The sequence below is a fragment of the Siphateles boraxobius genome, unplaced genomic scaffold (assembly GCF_051911475.1).
Source record: "Siphateles boraxobius isolate OS27281-9 unplaced genomic scaffold, OSU_SipBor_1 12, whole genome shotgun sequence".
NCBI lineage: Eukaryota > Metazoa > Chordata > Actinopteri > Cypriniformes > Leuciscidae > Siphateles > Siphateles boraxobius.
The window spans coordinates 33696137-33716437 of record NW_027508722.1 but is presented as its reverse complement, the minus strand read 5'-3'; the positions used below and the strand labels follow the sequence as shown (position 1 = coordinate 33716437).

The window sequence follows — 20301 nt, the reverse complement described above, 5'->3', positions numbered from 1 at the left end:
TCCCTTTGGTGAATGTGAATTATGATTTGAACTACAGTCAATATAAATTATTGTTGTGAACAGCCATCATTGTTAGTCTAAGAATTTAGTTCTTAGCTCCATTCAGCAGAATCTCATTCTCATCAATTATGTTGCCAATATATTAATTCTAAACCTAAAGTAACCTCCACAATGTTGCGAATGTGAGAGCTGCAATAGTCAGTAACCACCACTTGAGAGCAGCAACACCATTAAATGAAATATGACCATTAAAATCATATGAAGCATACTTGCTAGGTGTCCATGTAAAGCATGATGGGGTAAGTTGTCACATTTTTTTATTCCTTTAATTCAATGTAGTTTTTATTCACAATTTTCACATAAAGTCTACAAAAATCTATTTAACATTTCCACTGGTATTTCTCAGGAAAAACATGAACTAGTTAACCTTTAGCTACACTTTAGAATAGGGTTTAATTTGTTAATGCATTAAGTAGCATGAACACATTTTTATTTACCAATTTATGTAAATGTTGATGTATGCTTTATTTAAATAAACTACTTTCATTGTTAACTTGTGAAATGTTTGAAAAAAATGTATATGAAGAAATTAACATTAACCTATGCTGTAAACCATTGTTCGTTGTTAGTTCACGTTACCTAATGCATAACGAAATGCATTAATGAACTGAACATTATTGTAAAGACTGTGTATGTGAGAGAGTATAACATGTGATAACTCTCTCAATATCCTGATGTTTATGAAAAATACTCCTGAGAACACAGTAGACCTTTCCATTATGCAACTGACTTTGACCTTAATGTAAGCCTGTGTCTATTATATAAACTTATTTACCCAAAAGCCATTACAAAGAATGATATATAGTTTGGAGGACACAATAAACACATTGTTTTGTCCTAATTTGTATTTTGAGACCAAAATAGATAGCACTACTAACATGTATGACCCAAAAGTTACTGAGATATATCCCCTGTGACAACCTGCCCCACTCTCCCTTACTTAGTTATATTATCAAAATACATTCTCAGTTATTAACCAAAATAAATTAATCAGACTCACAGATAAAAGTTATATTTAAAAAATATAAAGCAAAAACAAAAACAAAATAAAGAAAAAAATTTACTTAGAAAAATAATCATATTTTTAGGATGCCTGTATCTAAAAAACTCAGTGTGATACACAAGAGCATTCAGCAAACAAAACTGACATTCTTGTATAGTGCAGAAAACAGATGGTGTCAACTAAAAAGTAGAAAACACATACAATTTATCTATTACAAATATTTTCCATGGAGAAAATACATCTAGACATTTTGACCAGTGTGGCTCACACAATGGCAAAAACACTTTATTTTGGTGGCATTGGCCAAATTACTGACACATAAACTGGGCTTTGTAGCATGAATTAAATGTTCTAGGCGAGTAACTACATTTTGCAGACAAGTCATAGTTTATCTGATGCTCAACCAAACAGTTCAGGAAGTTGCACTTACAGTTACAGTTTAGAAAATGTTAAGACTGTTTAGAAAAATGTGCCTAAGCGATTGAGAAAAATTGTTATGGTTCACACATATTATGACCATGAGTTTAATTCAATATTTATGAAATGTGGTATTTAAAATATTTTTCCAGTCAATTACAACACTGAGCAACTAAAAATAAAAAGCATTGCTTTACATTACCTTTATCTGTGCTTCAGAGATGTGTTTGATCTTCTCCTGCAGGGAGCACAGTGTTTGTGTGTGACTGAGGAAAAAGAAACATTTGTAGAGCAGAGGTCAAAAGTCATGGCAATTTCTGTAATGGAAGCATAATGTATTCTTGTAGAGAACAATCAAATTCAGATAGATAGATATAGATAAATAGACAATGATAGGGGTACATTGTGAAAATATTAATACCTGTATTTTCTGTCTACATCATACAGCTGGCTCGAACAAGGGGTAGTGAAGAAATGACAAGCAATTCAGTCAAAATCATCAAGGGACCTCTAGTGGACAAATCAAACTAACAGACCCACTCATTCTCCAATAATAGCCTGCTCAATGGTCATGATGCACAATGGGTCAAGTCATTGACCTTTTGGTGAGCTGAGGCAACAAAGGGCTGAAAATTAACCGCCTCCGTCTCAGGGAAGAGTGTGGATAGGAATGTTCCAGCTCGTCATAGCAAGAGATGCACCTGGCAGCTAAAGGAAAAGAGACAGGATGTTAAGGTTTCTCCAGATCTCCTGTTAATCCAGAGTGAAGGTCGTAATGAGGTACTCATGCTAAACACTAAAATCCTGTGAGTAATCACTTTAAATTTTTTTTTCAAAACCTTGAAAAAACATCCGCTTAACCCAACACTTTGAGATGCTAACCAGAAATGATCACTGACCCCCTCACACACCTGGTCAGACATCTCTTGAGATCCAGGCTCTGGGGGGTGATGGTTGACTTTGCTCCTAGTATTGGCTCTTCCATCGCAGCAGGCATTGGCTCTCCGTCAGAGGTGGGCTCAGTCATTATGTCCAAGAAGCAGGGTGGTGGTGTTAGGGTTGGGAGTGGGACTGGTGATGTCCTCCGTGGGGCCGTTGGAGCAAGTGTAGAGGCCATGGGGGAATGGGTGCACTTACCTGTCACTGAACTAGTTAAACAGCTCCATGCTTCTCAAGGGTTCATCATGCAGTGCTGACTGCATGTGATCACGATCTATATGCTCACGCTGCTTTTTTTCCAGGTTTTTCCCGCTTCCTCCTCAATCAGTAGCGCTGTTTTGTTCTGGCTTTGGCAGCGCAAAAAGGCAATTTTTTTGTAATAGCACCATGCTACTCTGACAAAATGTAGTTCATGTTTAAATCTTTTGGACTGCCGAGAACTGCCGGGCAAAGTCCTATAAGTGTCGTCTAAGATGCTGCCTTGTGAGATGGGGGCATCGATAAAGTGGACTTTGTTGGCATCCCGCATCTCTGCAAGGTTCAGCCAGAGGTGCCATTACTGGGCCACCAAGGTGGACATTGTCTAGCTGAGGGCCCGCGCCATGGCCTTGGTTGTCTGGAGAGCGAAGTTGGTAGCTGTGCGCAGTTAATGCATCAACTAAGGCTCGGAACAACCCTCGTGCAGTTCTTTGAGTGCTAATAATCTTTTCCATGGCAAGCCCCAACCATTCCATCCCGTCTGGCATGGAGAACTTTTTGGCTTACATGGGGCGCTTGGTAGGTTACGACTTAGTGGGGCAGTTGCCATGGGCAGGCTACAGCTTGCCAGCATCTGCATCGCCAACACTCGTAACAGTTCAGTGGTTGTGGCGCTTTCCACAGGGACCCCTAATGTCAGTCGACATAACATTGAACGTGACTGACGGAAAGGGAACGTCTCGGTTACTGTCGTATCCCTCGTTATGTCTCTCCTGCCACAACCTTGTACTACGCGGCTAAATGACCAGGACACCGTCTTGGCTCTTCAGCACAAACCTAATGAGAGGATGCATGCCACCTTCTTTTATACCCATATGTACGGGGGAGCGGCAAGGCATGCAAGTTCCACTAGCCAATTTCATTGGCCATTTTCCTTAAACTTAGAGGTGATTGGGGCAACCATATCATCCTGTAGCCCTAGACTGGATGCCCACTGAAGCTAAGCACGGCTGAGCATGGTTAGTACCTGGATGGGAGACCTCCTAGAAAAACTAGGTTGCTGCTGGAAGAGGTGTTAGTGAGGCAACCAGGGGGTGCAAAACTTTTAGGCGAGCTTGCGGTCTGACGCATTCCCATGCGTATGAATGAAAGTCAATGGAACGAAAAGTTTAGTGTGAAGGTCCCTTTAGTCTGAACAAAAATGAGAGATGCGCTGAAAATGCAATTTCACTCTCTGAAAGTAGATGGCTTATGTAACAACAGAAATATATTGGTTTCCCCATAAACCTCTGCAAACAAAGCTGTGCTGTGCTTTTAAAAACTGGTTTACTAAGTGCTATTCGTTGGAACTTTGATAAACCAATTTTTATATGGCTCAATACTGATACAAGCATCACTGAATGTGCACTTACCTGTCACTGAGCTAGTTAAACAGCTCCACGCTTCTCAAGGGTTCATCATGCAGGGCTGACATGTTGCTGTCAAATGTATTTCATGTTTAAATCAAGCACTTGCAAGGACCAATGTTTGTTTTCATATACTTCCCAGTCCTTGAATCCATGTGTTTGAAATTCAAGAACTTCGAATACATTCAAGAAGCGTGGGAGTTAAAGTTTTAAATAAAAAAAATTATTCATTTTTATTTTAGTACATGATGAAGTAAAAGTTAAACTAAATTAAAATGAGACATGTTGCTGTCAACTAGCTGAAATAAAGTTTACATTTTTTTCAGTTAATGTTCATTTCAAGTAATGAAAATCTTTATGGTTTTAGTTATAATTAACTATAATAGCTTGTTTTTAAACCCACTGTGTATCTCAATTAAACTACAACAATAATGGAACTGTTGCGTTTAATCAATGTGCCATTGTTTAATGCCTAAGAATAACACCTACTCCAGCTTTTAAATACAATTTTTGGTAGCAAAACTAGCTAAATGGTCTGAAGAGTAGAAAGTAGTGATACAACTGAATCCGATTAAGCCCAACAGATGCAAGACCATTCTAGTGCACCCAGTCACAAAAGAAAGCTCAAGGATTACAAAAGGATTACAGACTTTATTGGACATAAGGTTGCCCCCATTTCTTCCATTCTTGCTCCTGAGATTTGATAAACAAGGGTAAAAAGACAGCTGAGAACGAGGCTCTGTAAAGGATGAGGGGACTAGAATAGATTGCCCAATTGCTAAGACTAAGTAAGGTGCTTGTTGAGAGGGTGCAGAACAACTGAGGGACGAGAGGTCATGGCAGGTTAGAAACCTCACAAAAGGTCTTGAGTGATGGCTCACACCGCTGCCCAAAAAATCAATGCTGTAGAGCTGACAATACATTAACAGTGTTTAGAAACAGATCTGGGGCTAAGACAGTTAGTTTGACCTGCTCGCCATGTTCTATCTGTTAAGAAGGAATAATAAGCATCTTCGTGTTAACTGATGCACAGAAAAAGTAACAATGATGTAATGTATTCAGAATATATATAATAACTTCTGTAAACATACAAATTACATTTTGTATCCTACAGAATACATTCATGCATCTGTTTTGGAAATCTTTGTAAAGCTGGAAAATCTTTTTCAAGAAAGAATGGGGTGAACATGGATGAACATGAATGAAGCTGTTGTTCATTTTAATGACTGCAAATTAATTTAATACAACCTGTAAAACACAGATGATGGATATAGCATTGGGAGATCAAGAAAGGTCATAGACACAAACAATAACAAGCTAGAGTTGCAGCTGTCTCTGCATTAGGCGAGAACAAAAGGTCACAATTGCAGATATTCATTGTTACCATTACAGCTGTCTACTGACAATTTTAATCTTCTGTGACAGCCGTCTTGTTCGTGAAGCATTGATACCTTGTTTTCAACCTTTAGCACAAAGATAAACCTGTGGAATTCCCAGTGCATGCCTGTCTCTCTTTGAGGACAGAAAATGACACAGATATCTAGAAAAGCTGGAATCTAACGGTCAATTAAGCAATTTTATTTATAAAGGATTGTGTGAATGTTCAACTATACATTATATATACAAGAGTCTCTATGATGCTTTCCGTACATACAAAACAGACATGTTGTGAATCTGGCCTATATGAAACTAACTACAAAATACGGAAGTGAAGGTGTACATTTCAGTATAAAAAACTTTAGTAAAGATCTCATATCTATAAAAAAGAAGATATAAATATGGGACAAAAATAGCACCATTGTGATCTTAGATCCTTTCTAATCTTTTGCGCTACCGCCACACACCACATGCTAAACTACTATGACTCACACAAATATTTTTTCAGGCACCCAAAAAGAGCTACACACACAAGTGACCCGGACCAAATACAGATGGTCAACGTCACACTCATTGTGCCTCTATATAAAGAGATACGTTACAGCACAATATTGCAAGCTCACATCATTGTACCATCAAAAGGTAAGGGCACACATATTTTAGATAAAATTGTACAATTGAACAATAGAATAAGATGACTTCTCATTAATTAAGTTTATTTTTTTTATTGAAAGGACTTGGACATTTTGTGTTTGGATTTCATCTGGTAAGACATGCTTTTATAAAGGTCAACACATTGTGCATATGTGTGTGTGTATGCATTTATGTTTATGGAATATTTTCTTTTTGAATGCAATAATTAATGAGAAATATTTAATATTTTTAAATTAATAAATAATTATAGTTAATGTATATTTTTTTACAAATTATTTTTTAACTGTAAACAAGTTGTAAAAGTTCAGAGAATTTTGTCATCTATTTCTCAGTCTAATTGAAAGATGGGGGATGCTGTGATGGCAGAGTTCGGGCCAGCTGCCCCGTTCTTACGAAAGTCAGACAGGGAGCGTCTGGAGGCCCAAACTCGCCCCTTTGACATGAAGAAAGAATGCTTTGTGGCCGACCCTGCGGTTGAGTTTGTCAAAGCCTCCATCACCAGTAGAGACGGTGACAAAGTCACTGTTAACACTGAATTTGGGAAGGTAAGATCTGATCTCTGCATTATTGTAGATTGTAGACAGAAATACAGTGTGATTGTCAAAACATTTTTGTGTTATCCACAGACAGTAACTGTGAAGGAGGATGATGTTCACCCCCAGAACCCGCCAAAGTTTGATAAAATTGAGGACATGGCGATGTTCACCTTCCTGCATGAGCCCGCTGTGCTGTTTAACCTCAAAGAGCGTTACGCAGCCTGGATGATCTACGTGAGTCGAGTCTTAAAACACTCGCACATTCTCTTTATCTTAAATGAGCAAATCTAAACCTTCAGTGAATTTCTTACAGACCTACTCTGGGCTCTTCTGTGTCACTGTGAACCCATACAAGTGGCTGCCAGTGTACAACCAGGAAGTCGTCAATGCCTATAGAGGAAAGAAACGAACTGAGGCTCCTCCACACATCTTCTCCATCTCAGACAATGCCTACCAGTACATGCTGTCAGGTGATGATCTGACCTGTTATTTTTTGGGATTTTTCGAATGAAATTTCAAATGTTAAGTTTCTTATGTTTTATTTTCTCACAGACAGAGAAAACCAGTCTGTCCTGATCACGTATGTAATACATATTTTGCCGTAGCATAATATTCCTCCTTTCACCAATATTTTCTTTCAATGCTATATTTTAATAACCGTTTTTATCCTAAGTGGAGAATCCGGTGCTGGAAAGACTGTGAACACTAAAAGAGTAATCCAGTACTTTGCGAGCATTGCAGCAGCAACAACTGGGAAGAAGGATCCATCAATGGAGAAAAAGGTGCTTAATTTCCCCAAAATGGCTCATTATGGAAGAATAAATATACCAACTATATAGCATAGCATACACAAAATAATTACTAAATTAAAGATGTCTTCAAAATTGGAGTTAAATATTATTAAATATTGGAGTCACAAATTGTCATAATTTGATGCTCCCTTACTTGTACCATATTGCATTGCATTTATAATATAATCTATATAATTTGATATAGATGACATAGATTCTTATCTAGGAAGGCTTATTATTATTATTATTATTATTAGAAGATTACAAAGTGTCCGAAAATATGCATGTCTGTTAACCGAAAAGTAGGTACATCAAACCGTTTATACACTTATTGTTAAAATATGATTCTCAGGGTACTCTGGAGGATCAAATCATCCAGTGTAATCCAGCTCTGGAGGCTTTCGGTAATGCCAAGACCATCAGAAATGACAACTCCTCCAGATTTGTAAGTGGGGTTCACATTGGTGTTATATTATTCTATATTGGTTTTCATGATATGTTATATGAGCATGTTATGTATTATATCATATATTGCTTTATTTACAGGGTAAATTTATCCGTATCCATTTCGGCCACAGTGGAAAGTTAGCTTCTGCTGACATTGAGACTTGTAAGTACTGCCCAACATCATTCCAACAAATCACACACTGATGAAATGTTTAACTGTTTTGATATTCATCTATTTATCAATTAATTTAGATCTACTGGAGAAGTCTCGTGTCACTTTTCAGCTCAAGGCTGAGAGAGACTACCACATCTTCTATCAGATTCTGTCCCAGAGAAGACCAGAACTGCTGGGTAAAATTACCCATCATATCTATTAACATTGCCGTCTCTAATTAGAAGAGTATTTTCTGAACTATGTTCCCATTTCTCCTTAGAGATGCTGCTCATCACCAACAACCCCTATGACTACGCCTTTATCTCCCAAGGAGAAACACAAGTGGCTTCTATTAATGACGGTGACGAGCTGATGGCCACTGATGTGGGTGTTTGTTAAAACATAGGCAGTTCACAATACAAGACACCACATTATAAAATATTATAAGAAATAGTCCACCCAGCATTTGCAATTTAGTTACCATTAGCACATTTGACAACCTGTATGACTGCATTTTTGGTGTAGAACATAAATTTATAATGTCTTGGCTGATTTCCATACAATAAAAGCACATATTGATCAGGGGCTGTCAATAAGTATTAAAAAGGACCATAAAAGATCCACTTTTATGTTTTTCGGAAGCCATCTGATTTGTGTGAGGAAAAGATCATGAACATGCTCTACTTTTGTGTTCAACAGAAGCAAATTAAGTCATACAGGTATAGAACGACTAGAAAGATAATTGATTCTCTTGGCTAGTCTATTCTTTAAAAAGAAAGGCTTCTTATGTACTTGCCAAAAAGTAGAATATGAAACATTTGCCATGACATTTTACATGCTCTGTACATTTGCTGTAGGAAGCGTTCGATGTGTTGGGCTTCACCCATGAGGAGAAGAACAGCATCTACAAGCTGACTGGTTCCGTCATGCACTTTGGCAACATGAAGTTCAAACTAAAGCAAAGAGAGGAACAGGCCGAGGCTGATGGGACTGAGGGTCAGTATATCTCGGAAAATTGGAATCAGTAGAACTTGGAAACGTGTTGTATAGTTATCGCTCTGTATTTTTTTTAACATGTAGATGCTGACAAAATCTCATATCTGATGGGCCTAAATTCAGCTGACTTAATCAAGGGTTTGCTCCACCCAAGAGTCAAAGTAGGAAATGAGTGGGTCACCAAGGGACAGAATGTCCAGCAGGTAATGAATGAAAATAATAATCTAATGGACATTTAGAATTTTTAGCATCATAAGTTCACTTTCAAAGACATACAAACAAAATATTTCATGTCTCTGAAAAATTGCTCTCTAGTTTGCAATGTGTCAAATTCTGTAAAATTCAATCTTTTCTTTATTAGGTGTACTACTCTATTGGTGCTCTGGCAAAGTCAGTGTACGAGAAGATGTTCCTCTGGATGGTTGTGAGAATCAACCAATCCCTGGCCACCAAGCAGCCTCGCCAGTACTTCATTGGTGTGCTGGACATTGCTGGATTTGAGATCTTTGATGTGAGCTGAAATCAACTGAATTTTTTTTTATTTATAGCACAAATTCAACAAGAAGTGTGACCTGTTTGACCATTGTGATTATACAATATATTCCACCTGCAGTCCAACACCTTTGAGCAGCTGTGCATCAACTTCACTAATGAGAAGTTGCAGCAATTCTTCAACCACCACATGTTTGTGCTGGAGCAAGAGGAATACAAGAAGGAGGGCATTGAGTGGGTGTTTATTGACTTTGGCATGGACTTGCAGGCTTGTATTGAGCTTATTGAGAAGGTGGGTGAATACTATGTTCATGATTATACTGTGAGGGGAAAAAAATCATATTTTTCAGTCTTAACTCTTGTGGCAAAATGATATATTGACTGCCAAAATCTACAATTCATTGTAGCCCATGGGTATCATGTCCATCCTTGAAGAGGAGTGCATGTTCCCCAAAGCCAGTGATGCAACATTTAAAGCTAAGCTTTATGACAACCATTTGGGGAAAAATCCAAACTTCCAGAAGCCTAGGATTGTCAAGGGAAAACCAGAGGCCCATTTTGCCCTCGTTCACTACGCTGGCACTGTGGACTACAACATTTCAAACTGGCTGGTGAAGAACAAAGACCCTCTCAATGAGACGGTTGTAGGGTATTTCCAGAAGTCAACTCTTAAGCTGTTGTCCATTCTGTTTGCTAATTACGCTACTGATGACTCAGGTCAGTACACACTGACATGTGACATGAAAATACAATAAGCACTACTTTTACAGTTTAATAATAACAAAAATAATTTATTTCACAGCTACAGATTCTGGAGGAAAAGCTGCCAAAGGTAGCAAAAAGAAGGGTTCTTCCTTCCAGACGGTGTCAGCCCTTCATAGGGTATGAAATATTAAAATAATACTTTATCTCACTGGTTTTATTGCATATTAATCTAAATCCTCTATGGTCTACCAACAGGAGAACTTGAACAAGCTGATGACCAACTTAAGGTCAACTCACCCACACTTTGTGCGCTGCATCATCCCCAATGAGACTAAGACTCCTGGGGCGATGGAGAATCCTCTGGTCATGCACCAGCTGCGCTGTAACGGTGTGCTGGAGGGCATCAGGATCTGCAGAAAGGGATTCCCCAACAGGATCCTGTATGGAGATTTCAAACAACGGTTAGTATGAAACCAAATGGCTTTCATGTCTTACAAAATTATTTAATGTCTGACTCCAAATTTCAGTTCTTAATTCTTCCATTCCTGTTTGGAAATGTAAGCATTTGCTAGAAATAAAATTAAATAAATATAGAAATAATGGTTAATGTGTGTGTTTTTGGGTAGATATCGCATCCTAAATCCTGCTGCTATCCCTGAGGGGCAGTTCATTGATAACAAGAAGGGTGCAGAAAAACTTCTGGGCTCTCTGGACATCGATCAAAACCAATACAAGTTAGGACATACAAAGGTATTTTTATATTAACATTTAACTTTTTCCAAAGCCACTTTTACACTGTCATCTTTTTTGACCCAAAATTCTTTACTATTCAGGTGTTTTTTAAGGCTGGTCTTCTGGGTGCTCTTGAAGAAATGCGAGATGACCGTCTTGCACTTATTATAACTGGAATTCAGTCCATGTCTCGTGGTTTTCTATCAAGAGTTGAGTTCCAGAAAATTGTGGAAAGAAGGTTAGATTTTAGCTCTTTGATGTTTAACATATTCTACAAGTTACATTTATAATGCAAGACTGAATATTCTTTTTAAATATCTACAGAGATTCTTTGTTGGTGATACAGTGGAACATACGTGCTTTCATGGGTGTCAAGAATTGGCCCTGGATGAAGCTTTACTTCAAGATCAAGCCGCTGCTGAAAAGTGCAGAGACTGAGAAAGAAATGGCCAACATGAAGGAGGAATTCACCAAGTTGAAGGAGGCTTATGCCAAATCTGAAGCCCGCAGAAAGGAGCTTGAGGAAAAGATGGTTTCTCTTCTCCAAGAGAAGAACGACCTGCAGCTTTTAGCACAGACTGTAAGTTTACATGGGACTACAACTCTGCACTTTTCACAAGTCAGAAAACAAAACAAGTTTTCAATTATTTTTTTTTTTTTACGTTGATAGGAGCAAGATAATCTTGCAGATGCTGAAGAGAGATGTGAGGGTCTGATCAAGAGCAAGATCCAGCTTGAGGCCAAAGTCAAAGAAATGATTGAGAGACTGGAGGATGAAGAGGAAATGAATGCTGAGCTGACTGCAAAGAAACGAAAGCTGGAGGATGAATGCTCTGAACTCAAGAAGGACATTGATGATCTTGAGCTCACTCTGGCCAAAGTAGAGAAAGAGAAACATGCCACTGAGAACAAGGTCAGTTTTTGATGAACACTGAACCTGTTATTGATGCTAGAATGGTGACTTAAAAGACCCTTGATACAATGACACATTTCTACAGGTTAAAAACATGATAGAAGAGATGGCAGCTTTGGATGAGATCATCGCTAAGCTGACCAAGGAGAAGAAAGCTCTTCAGGAGGCCCATCAGCAAACGCTGGATGACCTCCAGAGTGAGGAAGACAAAGTCAACACACTCACCAAAGCCAAAGCCAAGCTGGAGCAACAAGTGGATGATGTAAGAGTCAGAAAACACAACACTATAATTTAAAATGCAAAGCTTTATAAAGTAATTGCGTAATTCTTTTTTGGATTAAATTTAGCTTGAAGGTTCATTGGAACAAGAAAAGAAAATTCGCATGGATCTTGAGAGAGCTAAAAGAAAGCTTGAGGGTGACTTGAAGTTAACTCAAGAGAATGTGATGGATTTGGAAAATGATAAGCAGCAGACGGAGGAGCGGCTAAAGAAGTAATATATTTTATAAAATATAGAATCCATTTTTAATATTAAAAGATATTTGTATATTATAGTATAGTATAGTATAGTATTTGTATACATATTGTATAGTAACACTATACAATAAGGTTCCAGTTTACTTTAGTTAACTATATTTAACATGAACTAATAATGAAAAATACTTCTAAGCATTTATTAATCTTAGTTCATGTACATTTAAACATTCACTAACTCATTATTAAGCGTCAATGTTAGCTGACACAAGCTAACAATGAAGTTTTCTTTTTATCAATTCATGTCAACAAAGTTTAATAAACACTGTAACAAATGTTTGGTTAATTGTTAGGATAATGTTGTTTAATGCATTATCTAATATTAACTAATGGAACCTTAATGTAAAGTGTTACCAGATATTTTCAATGTGAAATTGTATGTAATAATTCATCCTGTTTACTTGGCAGAAAAGACTTTGAAATAAGCCAGCTCAATAGCAAGATTGAAGATGGACAAGCTTTGGAGTCCCAACTCCAGAAAAAACTAAAAGAGTTGCAGGTAAAATGTATATGTTTTAATAAGATAGACAGTTAGATCGTTAAAAATGTTAACCTTAATTTTGAATTTATGCAAATATTATATATGTCTTAATAAGATAGACATTTGGATAGTTAACCTAAATTTTGAATGTATGCACATTACTAGGCCAGAATTGAAGAGCTTGAGGAAGAGCTGGAGGCTGAGAGAGCTGCTCGTGCTAAAGTTGAGAAACAGAGAGCTGATCTGTCCAGAGAACTTGAGGACATCAGTGAGAGGTTGGAGGAGGCTGGTGGAGCCACTGTTTCCCAGATTGAGATGAACAAGAAACGTGAAGCTGAGTTCCAGAAACTGCGCAGAGACCTTGAAGAGTCCACTCTGCAACATGAGTCCACTGCGGCTACACTGAGGAAGAAACATGCAGACAGTGTGGCTGATCTGGGGGAGCAGATTGACAATCTCCAGAGAGTGAAACAGAAGCTGGAGAAAGAGAAGAGTGAACTCAGACTGGAACTGGACGATGTGGTCTCCAACATGGAGCAGCTTGCAAAGGCAAAGGTGAGTAAGGGGAATGATGCTTAAAGTATATAACTTATGTGTTGTCAGTCAAAGAAAGCAATCAAATATGACATAATTTATCCTACAGACACACTTGGAGAAAATGTGCAGAACTCTGGAAGACCAGATGAGTGAGTACAGAACCAAGGCTGAGGAAGGTCAGCGCACCATCAATGATTTCACCATGCAAAAATCCAAGCTGCAAACTGAAAATGGTAAGAACACAAAATATTTGTTATGTTACCAACTGTACCATAATGATGCTTGGAAAAAAAGTCAATATTTTATAATATTGCATGTTAGGTGAACTTGCCAGACAGCTTGAGGAGAAAAACTCCTTGGTGTCTCAGTTAACCAGAGGCAAGCAGTCCTACACTCAGCAAATTGAAGACCTCAAGAGACAGCTCGAAGAAGAAATCAAGGTTTTCAAAATCATCTTCTATATCTAATTTTTTGCTAAAATCCACTATTGTAATAAAAAACTGTCCCAAAATATTTGTTTGTCTTCAGGCTAAGAATGCCCTGGCCCATGCAGTTCAGTCTGCTCGTCATGATGCTGATCTGCTGAGGGAGCAATATGAAGAGGAGCAAGAAGCCAAGGCTGAGCTACAGCGTGGTATGTCCAAGGCAAACTCTGAAGTGGCTCAGTGGAGAACCAAGTATGAAACTGATGCCATCCAGAGGACTGAGGAGCTGGAGGAAGCAAAGTAAGAAACAAACAATATTTACAAGTTTCGTCTTTAGTGATTAGACAATTTTCAAAATTTTCTGCAATAGTTTGTGGCCTTTTAAATACATTTAAATACTGTTTAATGAAATGATGCTTCAGATGTTCAATATATTTTGTATTTTGATTATTACAGGAAGAAACTGACTCAGCGTCTGCAAGATGCAGAAGAAGCTGTGGAAGCTGTTAATGCTAAATGCTCCTCTCTGGAGAAGACCAAGCACAGGCTGCAGAATGAGATTGAAGATCTCATGGTGGATGTGGAGAGATCCAATGCTGCTGCTGCTGCTCTGGACAAGAAGCAAAGAAACTTTGATAAAGTAAGGAGAGAAAGTACATTTTGTCATTAGCTGGAAAAATTAGCCATAAATTAACAAAGCAAAATACCATTAAACTGCACTGCTCTCATTGACCATTTGGCCTTGTTAAATATAACCAGGTCCTGGCTGAGTGGAAGCAGAAATATGAGGAGTCCCAAACTGAACTGGAAAGTGCCCAGAAAGAAGCTAGATCTCTGAGCACTGAACTCTTTAAATTGAAAAACTCGTATGAGGAGTCGTTGGACCACCTGGAGAGCATGAAGAGGGAGAACAAGAATCTCCAAGGTAAGAGTGGTTTTATTATACCATTACTTTAAATGTTTGTATTTGTGAGCTCACATGTTATTTCTATTGCCCAGAGGAAATTTCTGACCTCACTGAGCAACTTGGTGAGAGTGGGAAGAGTATTCATGAGCTGGAGAAACTACGAAAACAACTGGAGCAGGAGAAACAAGAGATACAAACTGCACTCGAAGAGGCTGAGGTAAAAGAACAACCATTTTCCCCAAAATTCTTATTCATTTGAAAACTCTTTGATTTAAATCAAGATATTGTTTAACTCATCATAGGGCTCCCTTGAACACGAGGAAGGCAAGATACTTAGAGCTCAGCTGGAGTTCAATCAGATCAAAGCTGATATTGAACGTAAGCTGACAGAGAAAGATGAAGAGATGGAGCAGACCAAGAGGAACTTGCAGAGAATGGTGGATACCCTACAGAGCTCACTGGAATCAGAGACTCGCAGCAGGAATGAAGCTCTCAGACTGAAGAAGAAGATGGAGGGAGACCTCAATGAGATGGAGATTCAGCTCAGCCAGGCTAACAGACAGGCATCAGAAGCCCAGAAGCAACTCAAGGGTCTTCATGGACATCTTAAAGTATGACGAATCTTCAAATCAAGATTTTATGATGCTTAGGTGAAATCCATCATAGTTCTTCAGTATTTTCATTTGTACAACTTGTACTTTACAGGATGCCCAACTGCAACTAGATGACGCTCTCCGTAGTAATGATGATCTCAAAGAGAACTTCGCCATCGTGGAGAGACGCAACAATCTGCTGCAGGCTGAACTGGATCAGCTGAGATCTATGGTGGAACAAACTGAGAGAGGAAGGAAACTGGCTGAGCAGGAACTGCTGGATGTCAGTGAGAGAGTTCAGCTCCTGCATTCTCAGGTATGAAACATCTGCATTAAAACCTAAAAACCATAAAACCTTTAAAGCCATTCTTAGTATCAAAATCAACTAGAACTTACATGAATATCAATATTGTTCATGTTCAGAACACCAGCTTGCTGAATCAGAAGAAGAAGCTGGAGGGAGATAATACTCAGCTTCAGAATGAGGTTGAGGAGGCAGTGCAGGAGTGCAGGAATGCTGAGGAAAAAGCCAAGAAGGCCATCACTGATGCTGCCATGATGGCAGAGGAGCTGAAGAAGGAGCAGGACACCAGTGCTCATCTGGAGCGCATGAAGAAGAACATGGACCAGACCATCAAGGACCTGCAGCACCGTCTGGATGAGGCTGAGCAGATCGCCATGAAGGGTGGCAAGAAGCAGGTCCAGAAACTGGAGGCCAGGGTAAGTTTTTAAAAACAAACATACAGTCTTTTCTGTAAAAATGCTTATTTTAAGATTTTAAATTTTTATACTAAAATTGTTACACATCTGTTAGGTGAGAGACCTGGAAAGTGAGGTGGAGATAGAACAGAGAAAGGTCAGTGACTCGGTCAAGGGGATTCGTAAATATGAGAGACGCATCAAGGAGCTCACCTATCAGGTAGGAAAAATGTTGCCTACTAACAATTCTCCCCTCGGTCAATTTGATCATGTTATTTATTGAAAAAACAAAGTTCTGTCTTACAGTATTTAAATGTATATTGTATATACTAAAAACATTTTTGTTTTGCATAGACTGAGGAAGACCGAAAGAATCTGGCTCGCCTACAGGATCTGGTGGACAAACTCCAGCTGAAGGTCAAATCCTACAAGAGATCTGCTGAGGAGGCGGTGAGTATTTTTCCCCACTGGTGCCATCATATGATACGACTTCTGTAGTAATTTTATCTTTGATTTCACAAATTATGTCGTGTTGTAATCTTTAGGAAGAACAAGCCAATTCCAATCTGGGCAAGTTCCGTAAGATACAGCATGAGCTGGATGAGGCAGAGGAGAGAGCTGATATTGCTGAATCTCAGGTCAACAAGCTGAGAGCCAAGAGCCGTGATACTGGATCCAAAGTAAGAGTAGGCACTTAAAACAACTGATTTTGGTCACAAAAATCAAAATCTCAGAAAAGCCACAAATAAATAGTTAAGTCGACTTGATAGTTCTCTATATCTGCACTCTATATCTGCACTTTTAGGCTGTGTTCACATTTGGCATGTTTGGTTAGATTAAAACGAACCTTGGTGCGATTGCTCTGTTAGTGCGGTTAATTTGGATAATTTGAACGCTGCCATCCGAACCCTGGTGTGCACCAAACAAGCGGACTGAGACCGCTGAAAAGATGGTCTCAATTCCAAACAAACTCTGGTAGGGTTCGAACGAACTATGAATGCAACACAGACCAAAGACATGTAAATATACCAACAACAGGAAAATGAGACCCTAAAAAGGACAGAATGCTGATGCATACCTGTTTTTTCTCGTTATAGTCGTGATGCTGCCATCACAGTTCGGTAAAGGCATCAGAACTGCGTCTTCTAGCAGCAAATCTTCGTTTGTGTAGCCGATCCTCCGCTGTGTTGACTCCATTTGAAACACAATTTATAAGCTCTTCACGAGTTGTCAGCTTGTCAAAATACCATCATATGTAGGCTACGCATATACAACGAGAATATATATATATATATATATATATATATATATAGCATATAGTCCAGCACACAGCATTGTTTTGTATGTTTGCTACAGTCCGTCACAAAATAGGCAATACATCATATAGCCGACCAATCAGGTTGTGCACGTATCCCAATGCCTTTAGGTTCTGTATCTTTAGGTTTGGTGTTAAAAATGCCAATCTGAATATGTTTTTTTTTAAGGTTTTTTTATGGTCCGGACCAAAATAACCAAGCGAACTGAATTACAAGTGTGAACAGACCCTTAGTGACTTAAAGATATGAATAGCAAGAAGTTTCAAGAACTACACTTGATGAAATGCATTTTGCAATTTATCAAGTGTGGCTATTGAAAAAACAAACAAACATCCATATCGATTAGCGGTGTAGAGAATTTAAGCCATTTTGAACTGGATCAGCTTACCTTTAACATTTTTTTCCTTCTTTTTCCTAACAGAAGGGGGCTGATGAGGAGTGAAAATACTAGATGGATCTCTCTAAACATTGATTGCTGTGATAATCTCTTCTGTAGTTCTGTAGAATAAACCAGACATGAAAATAAATACCTCATCCACTTTTGTCTTTTTTTTCTTTCTTTTTTTAACAATCTAGACATCTAGAAATTTGTCTTTTTTTTCACAAATTGTCATTTGAAGTAAGGTCAACCATACAAAGATACAGTGGGTTTACCAGTTTTACCAAACTAATACAAACCACATAATGCAGCTTAAGCTGTAAGGAACTGACAATTACACTGTATGTTTTGACACAGCTCATCCTCAGGGAATAAAATAGAATGAAGGCATTATGATTTAAGTACACATGGATATATTATAATGCCTCCATCAAAGCCATTAAATTAGATTTATTCAGTTTTGGCAGAGCAGTAAAATGCAGAAAAAAATGTAAGTACCATATAATAATAGCTAACATAGACCATTACATCTCTATGGTGAATGTGAATTATGATTCGTATTACAGTCAATATGAATTATTGTTGTGAGCAGCAACTATTGTTAGACTAAGAATTTAGGTATACAGTTCAGATCCATTCAGCAAAATCTCTTTCTCATCAATTATGTTGGCAATATATTAATTCTAAACCTGAAGTTAACTCTACAATCCTGTGAATGTGAGAGCTGCAATAGTCAGTCACCACCACTTGAGAGCAGCATCACCATTACATATCATATAAAGCATTGTTTCTAGGTGTCCATGTAAAGCAGAATGGGGCAAGTTGTCAGAACTTTTTATTCCTTTAATTTTTCAGTGTAAGTTCATTTTTGAACATCAATTTATGAATACACAATTTAGATATAAAGGCTTAAAATTTTTTTAACATTTATTATTAATGTTATTGCTTAGGGAAAAATATTGTTCTCTTTTCTAAAGGTTCTATTTGTTAAAATTTGCTAATGCACTATGTATAGTTGGTACTCAACCGTGAAAATTTGGGGTGTATTTGCTGCCTTTTACCGTTAAGAGGCGCTACAATCACAGACTTATAAAAGTGTCAGTTTATTCTCTCTATTGGATAATCTGACGTGGCTCGTTGAGAACTGGCCAGCATATAAATTCAAGTAAAACATTGTAGTTAAACGAATTCATGATCCCAATACTGAAATTACAGTACAAATTTAGAACTGAAACAAATATAGGCTTCTATTATGACATCAAATTTAAGAAAAGTAGGCTAAACGTTAACATTGTGTGCCCGGAGCTAGAAAGGTAATGCATGAAAAGGTTATGTGTCTTATACTTAGTGTTATTTTAATTTGTTAGTAGGCCTAGATTTATGAACTGAAACATAACAGTGAAATAAATGTAATAGCTGTGTGGTCAACGCTTCAACATGAGCTTAGCGGTACTTTAAACGGTCTTAGTTTATTTATTTAAAACAAGTCGAGTTTAGCGTTTCCCTTTGCGATACAAAATGAGAAATACAGAATCTTATTCTTGCAACATGATAAATTTGTATTGACAAAGAAATTGCAGCTTTGTTGTGTATAATTAAAACAGTACAAAATGAAAATACATAAAGCAACAAATTAAGATCAGGCGTTTTTCTTTGCCTCTCTCGCAGACGCGCTGGATCTCTTTTGTCTCCCTCACAGCGCGCCGGCTCTCTATTTAAATTAAATGTTTCAGGGTCGAAACACATCACACTATAATATAATATAATAATAATATAATAGATAATACTGTATATTTTGCTGTGTGTCATCCACATCAATTAGTAAAAACAACTGTAACAAATTATTTAGCCTTTGTTGCTTCAAAGAAAAATAATGCCTTTTTGGATTCACCTTAGGCTAAAGTAAAGGTTGATCGCAAATTAAAGAGCTCTGAATCTGCTGATCACTCACATTCATTTCTAGTTGGCATGAACGCGTTTCCTAAACAGTTCATGTTTAGATAAGGCTAGATTGTTGACAGTAATACACACTGATAAAACATTCTAAAACTCTACAAAACCAGTTGAAACTGGATTAAACCCTTCAATTGATTTTTTGAAAAATGAAAACCCTTTAAATACATTAGCTACAATATTTATAATTTAATTAAGATAGGGCCTATTTGGACCGGCGAGAGATTTATCCTGAAAGGAATTTTGCCTTTGCCTGTTCTGTATCATTAGGCTGGCTATCCAACACTCTCCATATGAAAGACGGGACATTAACACCTTGTCCTGCACCCCCATGATAAAGCCACTGAACTGCCCCTTCAAACCCCCCACAGGCTCTGAGAGGAGCATTTGAGACAAAGAGAAGTCGCAATTCAGACTTAACTCGCTATTCTAGACATTAGCATTATTAAAGTGTTGATAATGAAGGAAATAAATCATTTAGGCTACATGTATTTCTGTCATAAAATAATTTATTAACTAAATATTTCATTATTTTAATAAGCTAATTGAAGAATTAAAACGCTACTTCGGTTAAGGCCAGCTTTTCCCAAGCAAAATAAAATACAAACTTCAAACTCATGTTCATTTTTCTGTTCTAAAAGTTTGTTCTATTCTGTT

At 37.8% G+C, this 20301-nt stretch overlaps 1 protein-coding gene and 1 long non-coding RNA gene across 4 annotated transcripts in view; one reads left to right on the top strand and one right to left on the bottom strand.

Annotated features, from left to right (window-relative positions):
* Positions 1-20301, bottom strand: part of LOC143726116 (uncharacterized) — a 70001-nt gene that overhangs the window by 11652 nt on the left and 38048 nt on the right. The window contains exons 6-10 of one of the 3 annotated variants that reach the window (XR_013198385.1): positions 17701-17810; positions 10473-10613; positions 2080-2188; positions 1902-1927; positions 1683-1746 (exon numbers count right to left, since the gene is read on the bottom strand). This is a non-coding gene — a long non-coding RNA (uncharacterized LOC143726116). Of the gene's footprint in view, positions 1-1682; positions 1747-1901; positions 2189-10240; positions 10344-10472; positions 10614-17700; positions 17811-20301 lie in introns of those variants that run through there. The other 2 variants (XR_013198384.1, XR_013198387.1) reach the window with 2 other exon arrangements.
* On the top strand, positions 1924-17839 carry LOC143725906 (myosin-7-like). Its single transcript, XM_077218738.1, has 40 exons — positions 1924-2260; positions 5909-6042; positions 6135-6166; positions 6387-6599; positions 6681-6824; positions 6904-7060; positions 7143-7170; positions 7264-7372; positions 7734-7826; positions 7928-7991; positions 8081-8179; positions 8263-8366; positions 8840-8978; positions 9063-9181; positions 9340-9489; positions 9592-9762; positions 9878-10187; positions 10273-10352; positions 10431-10636; positions 10802-10925; positions 11009-11145; positions 11232-11487; positions 11578-11820; positions 11906-12082; positions 12168-12313; positions 12763-12853; positions 13001-13390; positions 13479-13605; positions 13694-13812; positions 13901-14097; positions 14254-14437; positions 14557-14722; positions 14797-14921; positions 15007-15315; positions 15410-15613; positions 15721-16017; positions 16112-16216; positions 16351-16446; positions 16542-16676; positions 17734-17839. The coding sequence occupies exons 4-40, from the start codon at positions 6399-6401 to the stop codon at positions 17752-17754; spliced, it is 5823 nt and encodes a 1940-aa protein (XP_077074853.1). The 5' UTR covers positions 1924-2260; positions 5909-6042; positions 6135-6166; positions 6387-6398; the 3' UTR covers positions 17755-17839.

Excerpts from the sequence above, each read along its gene's own strand:
- LOC143725906 (XM_077218738.1), top strand. The coding sequence starts at position 6,399 with ATGGGGGATGCTGTGATGGCAGAGTTCGGGCCAGCTGCCCCGTTCTTA. Across the intron at positions 7,171-7,263 it reads AACCAGTCTGTCCTGATCAC|TGGAGAATCCGGTGCTGGAA; the intron begins GTATGTAATACA and ends TTTTATCCTAAG. Across the intron at positions 8,180-8,262 it reads GAGAAGACCAGAACTGCTGG|AGATGCTGCTCATCACCAAC; the intron begins GTAAAATTACCC and ends ATTTCTCCTTAG.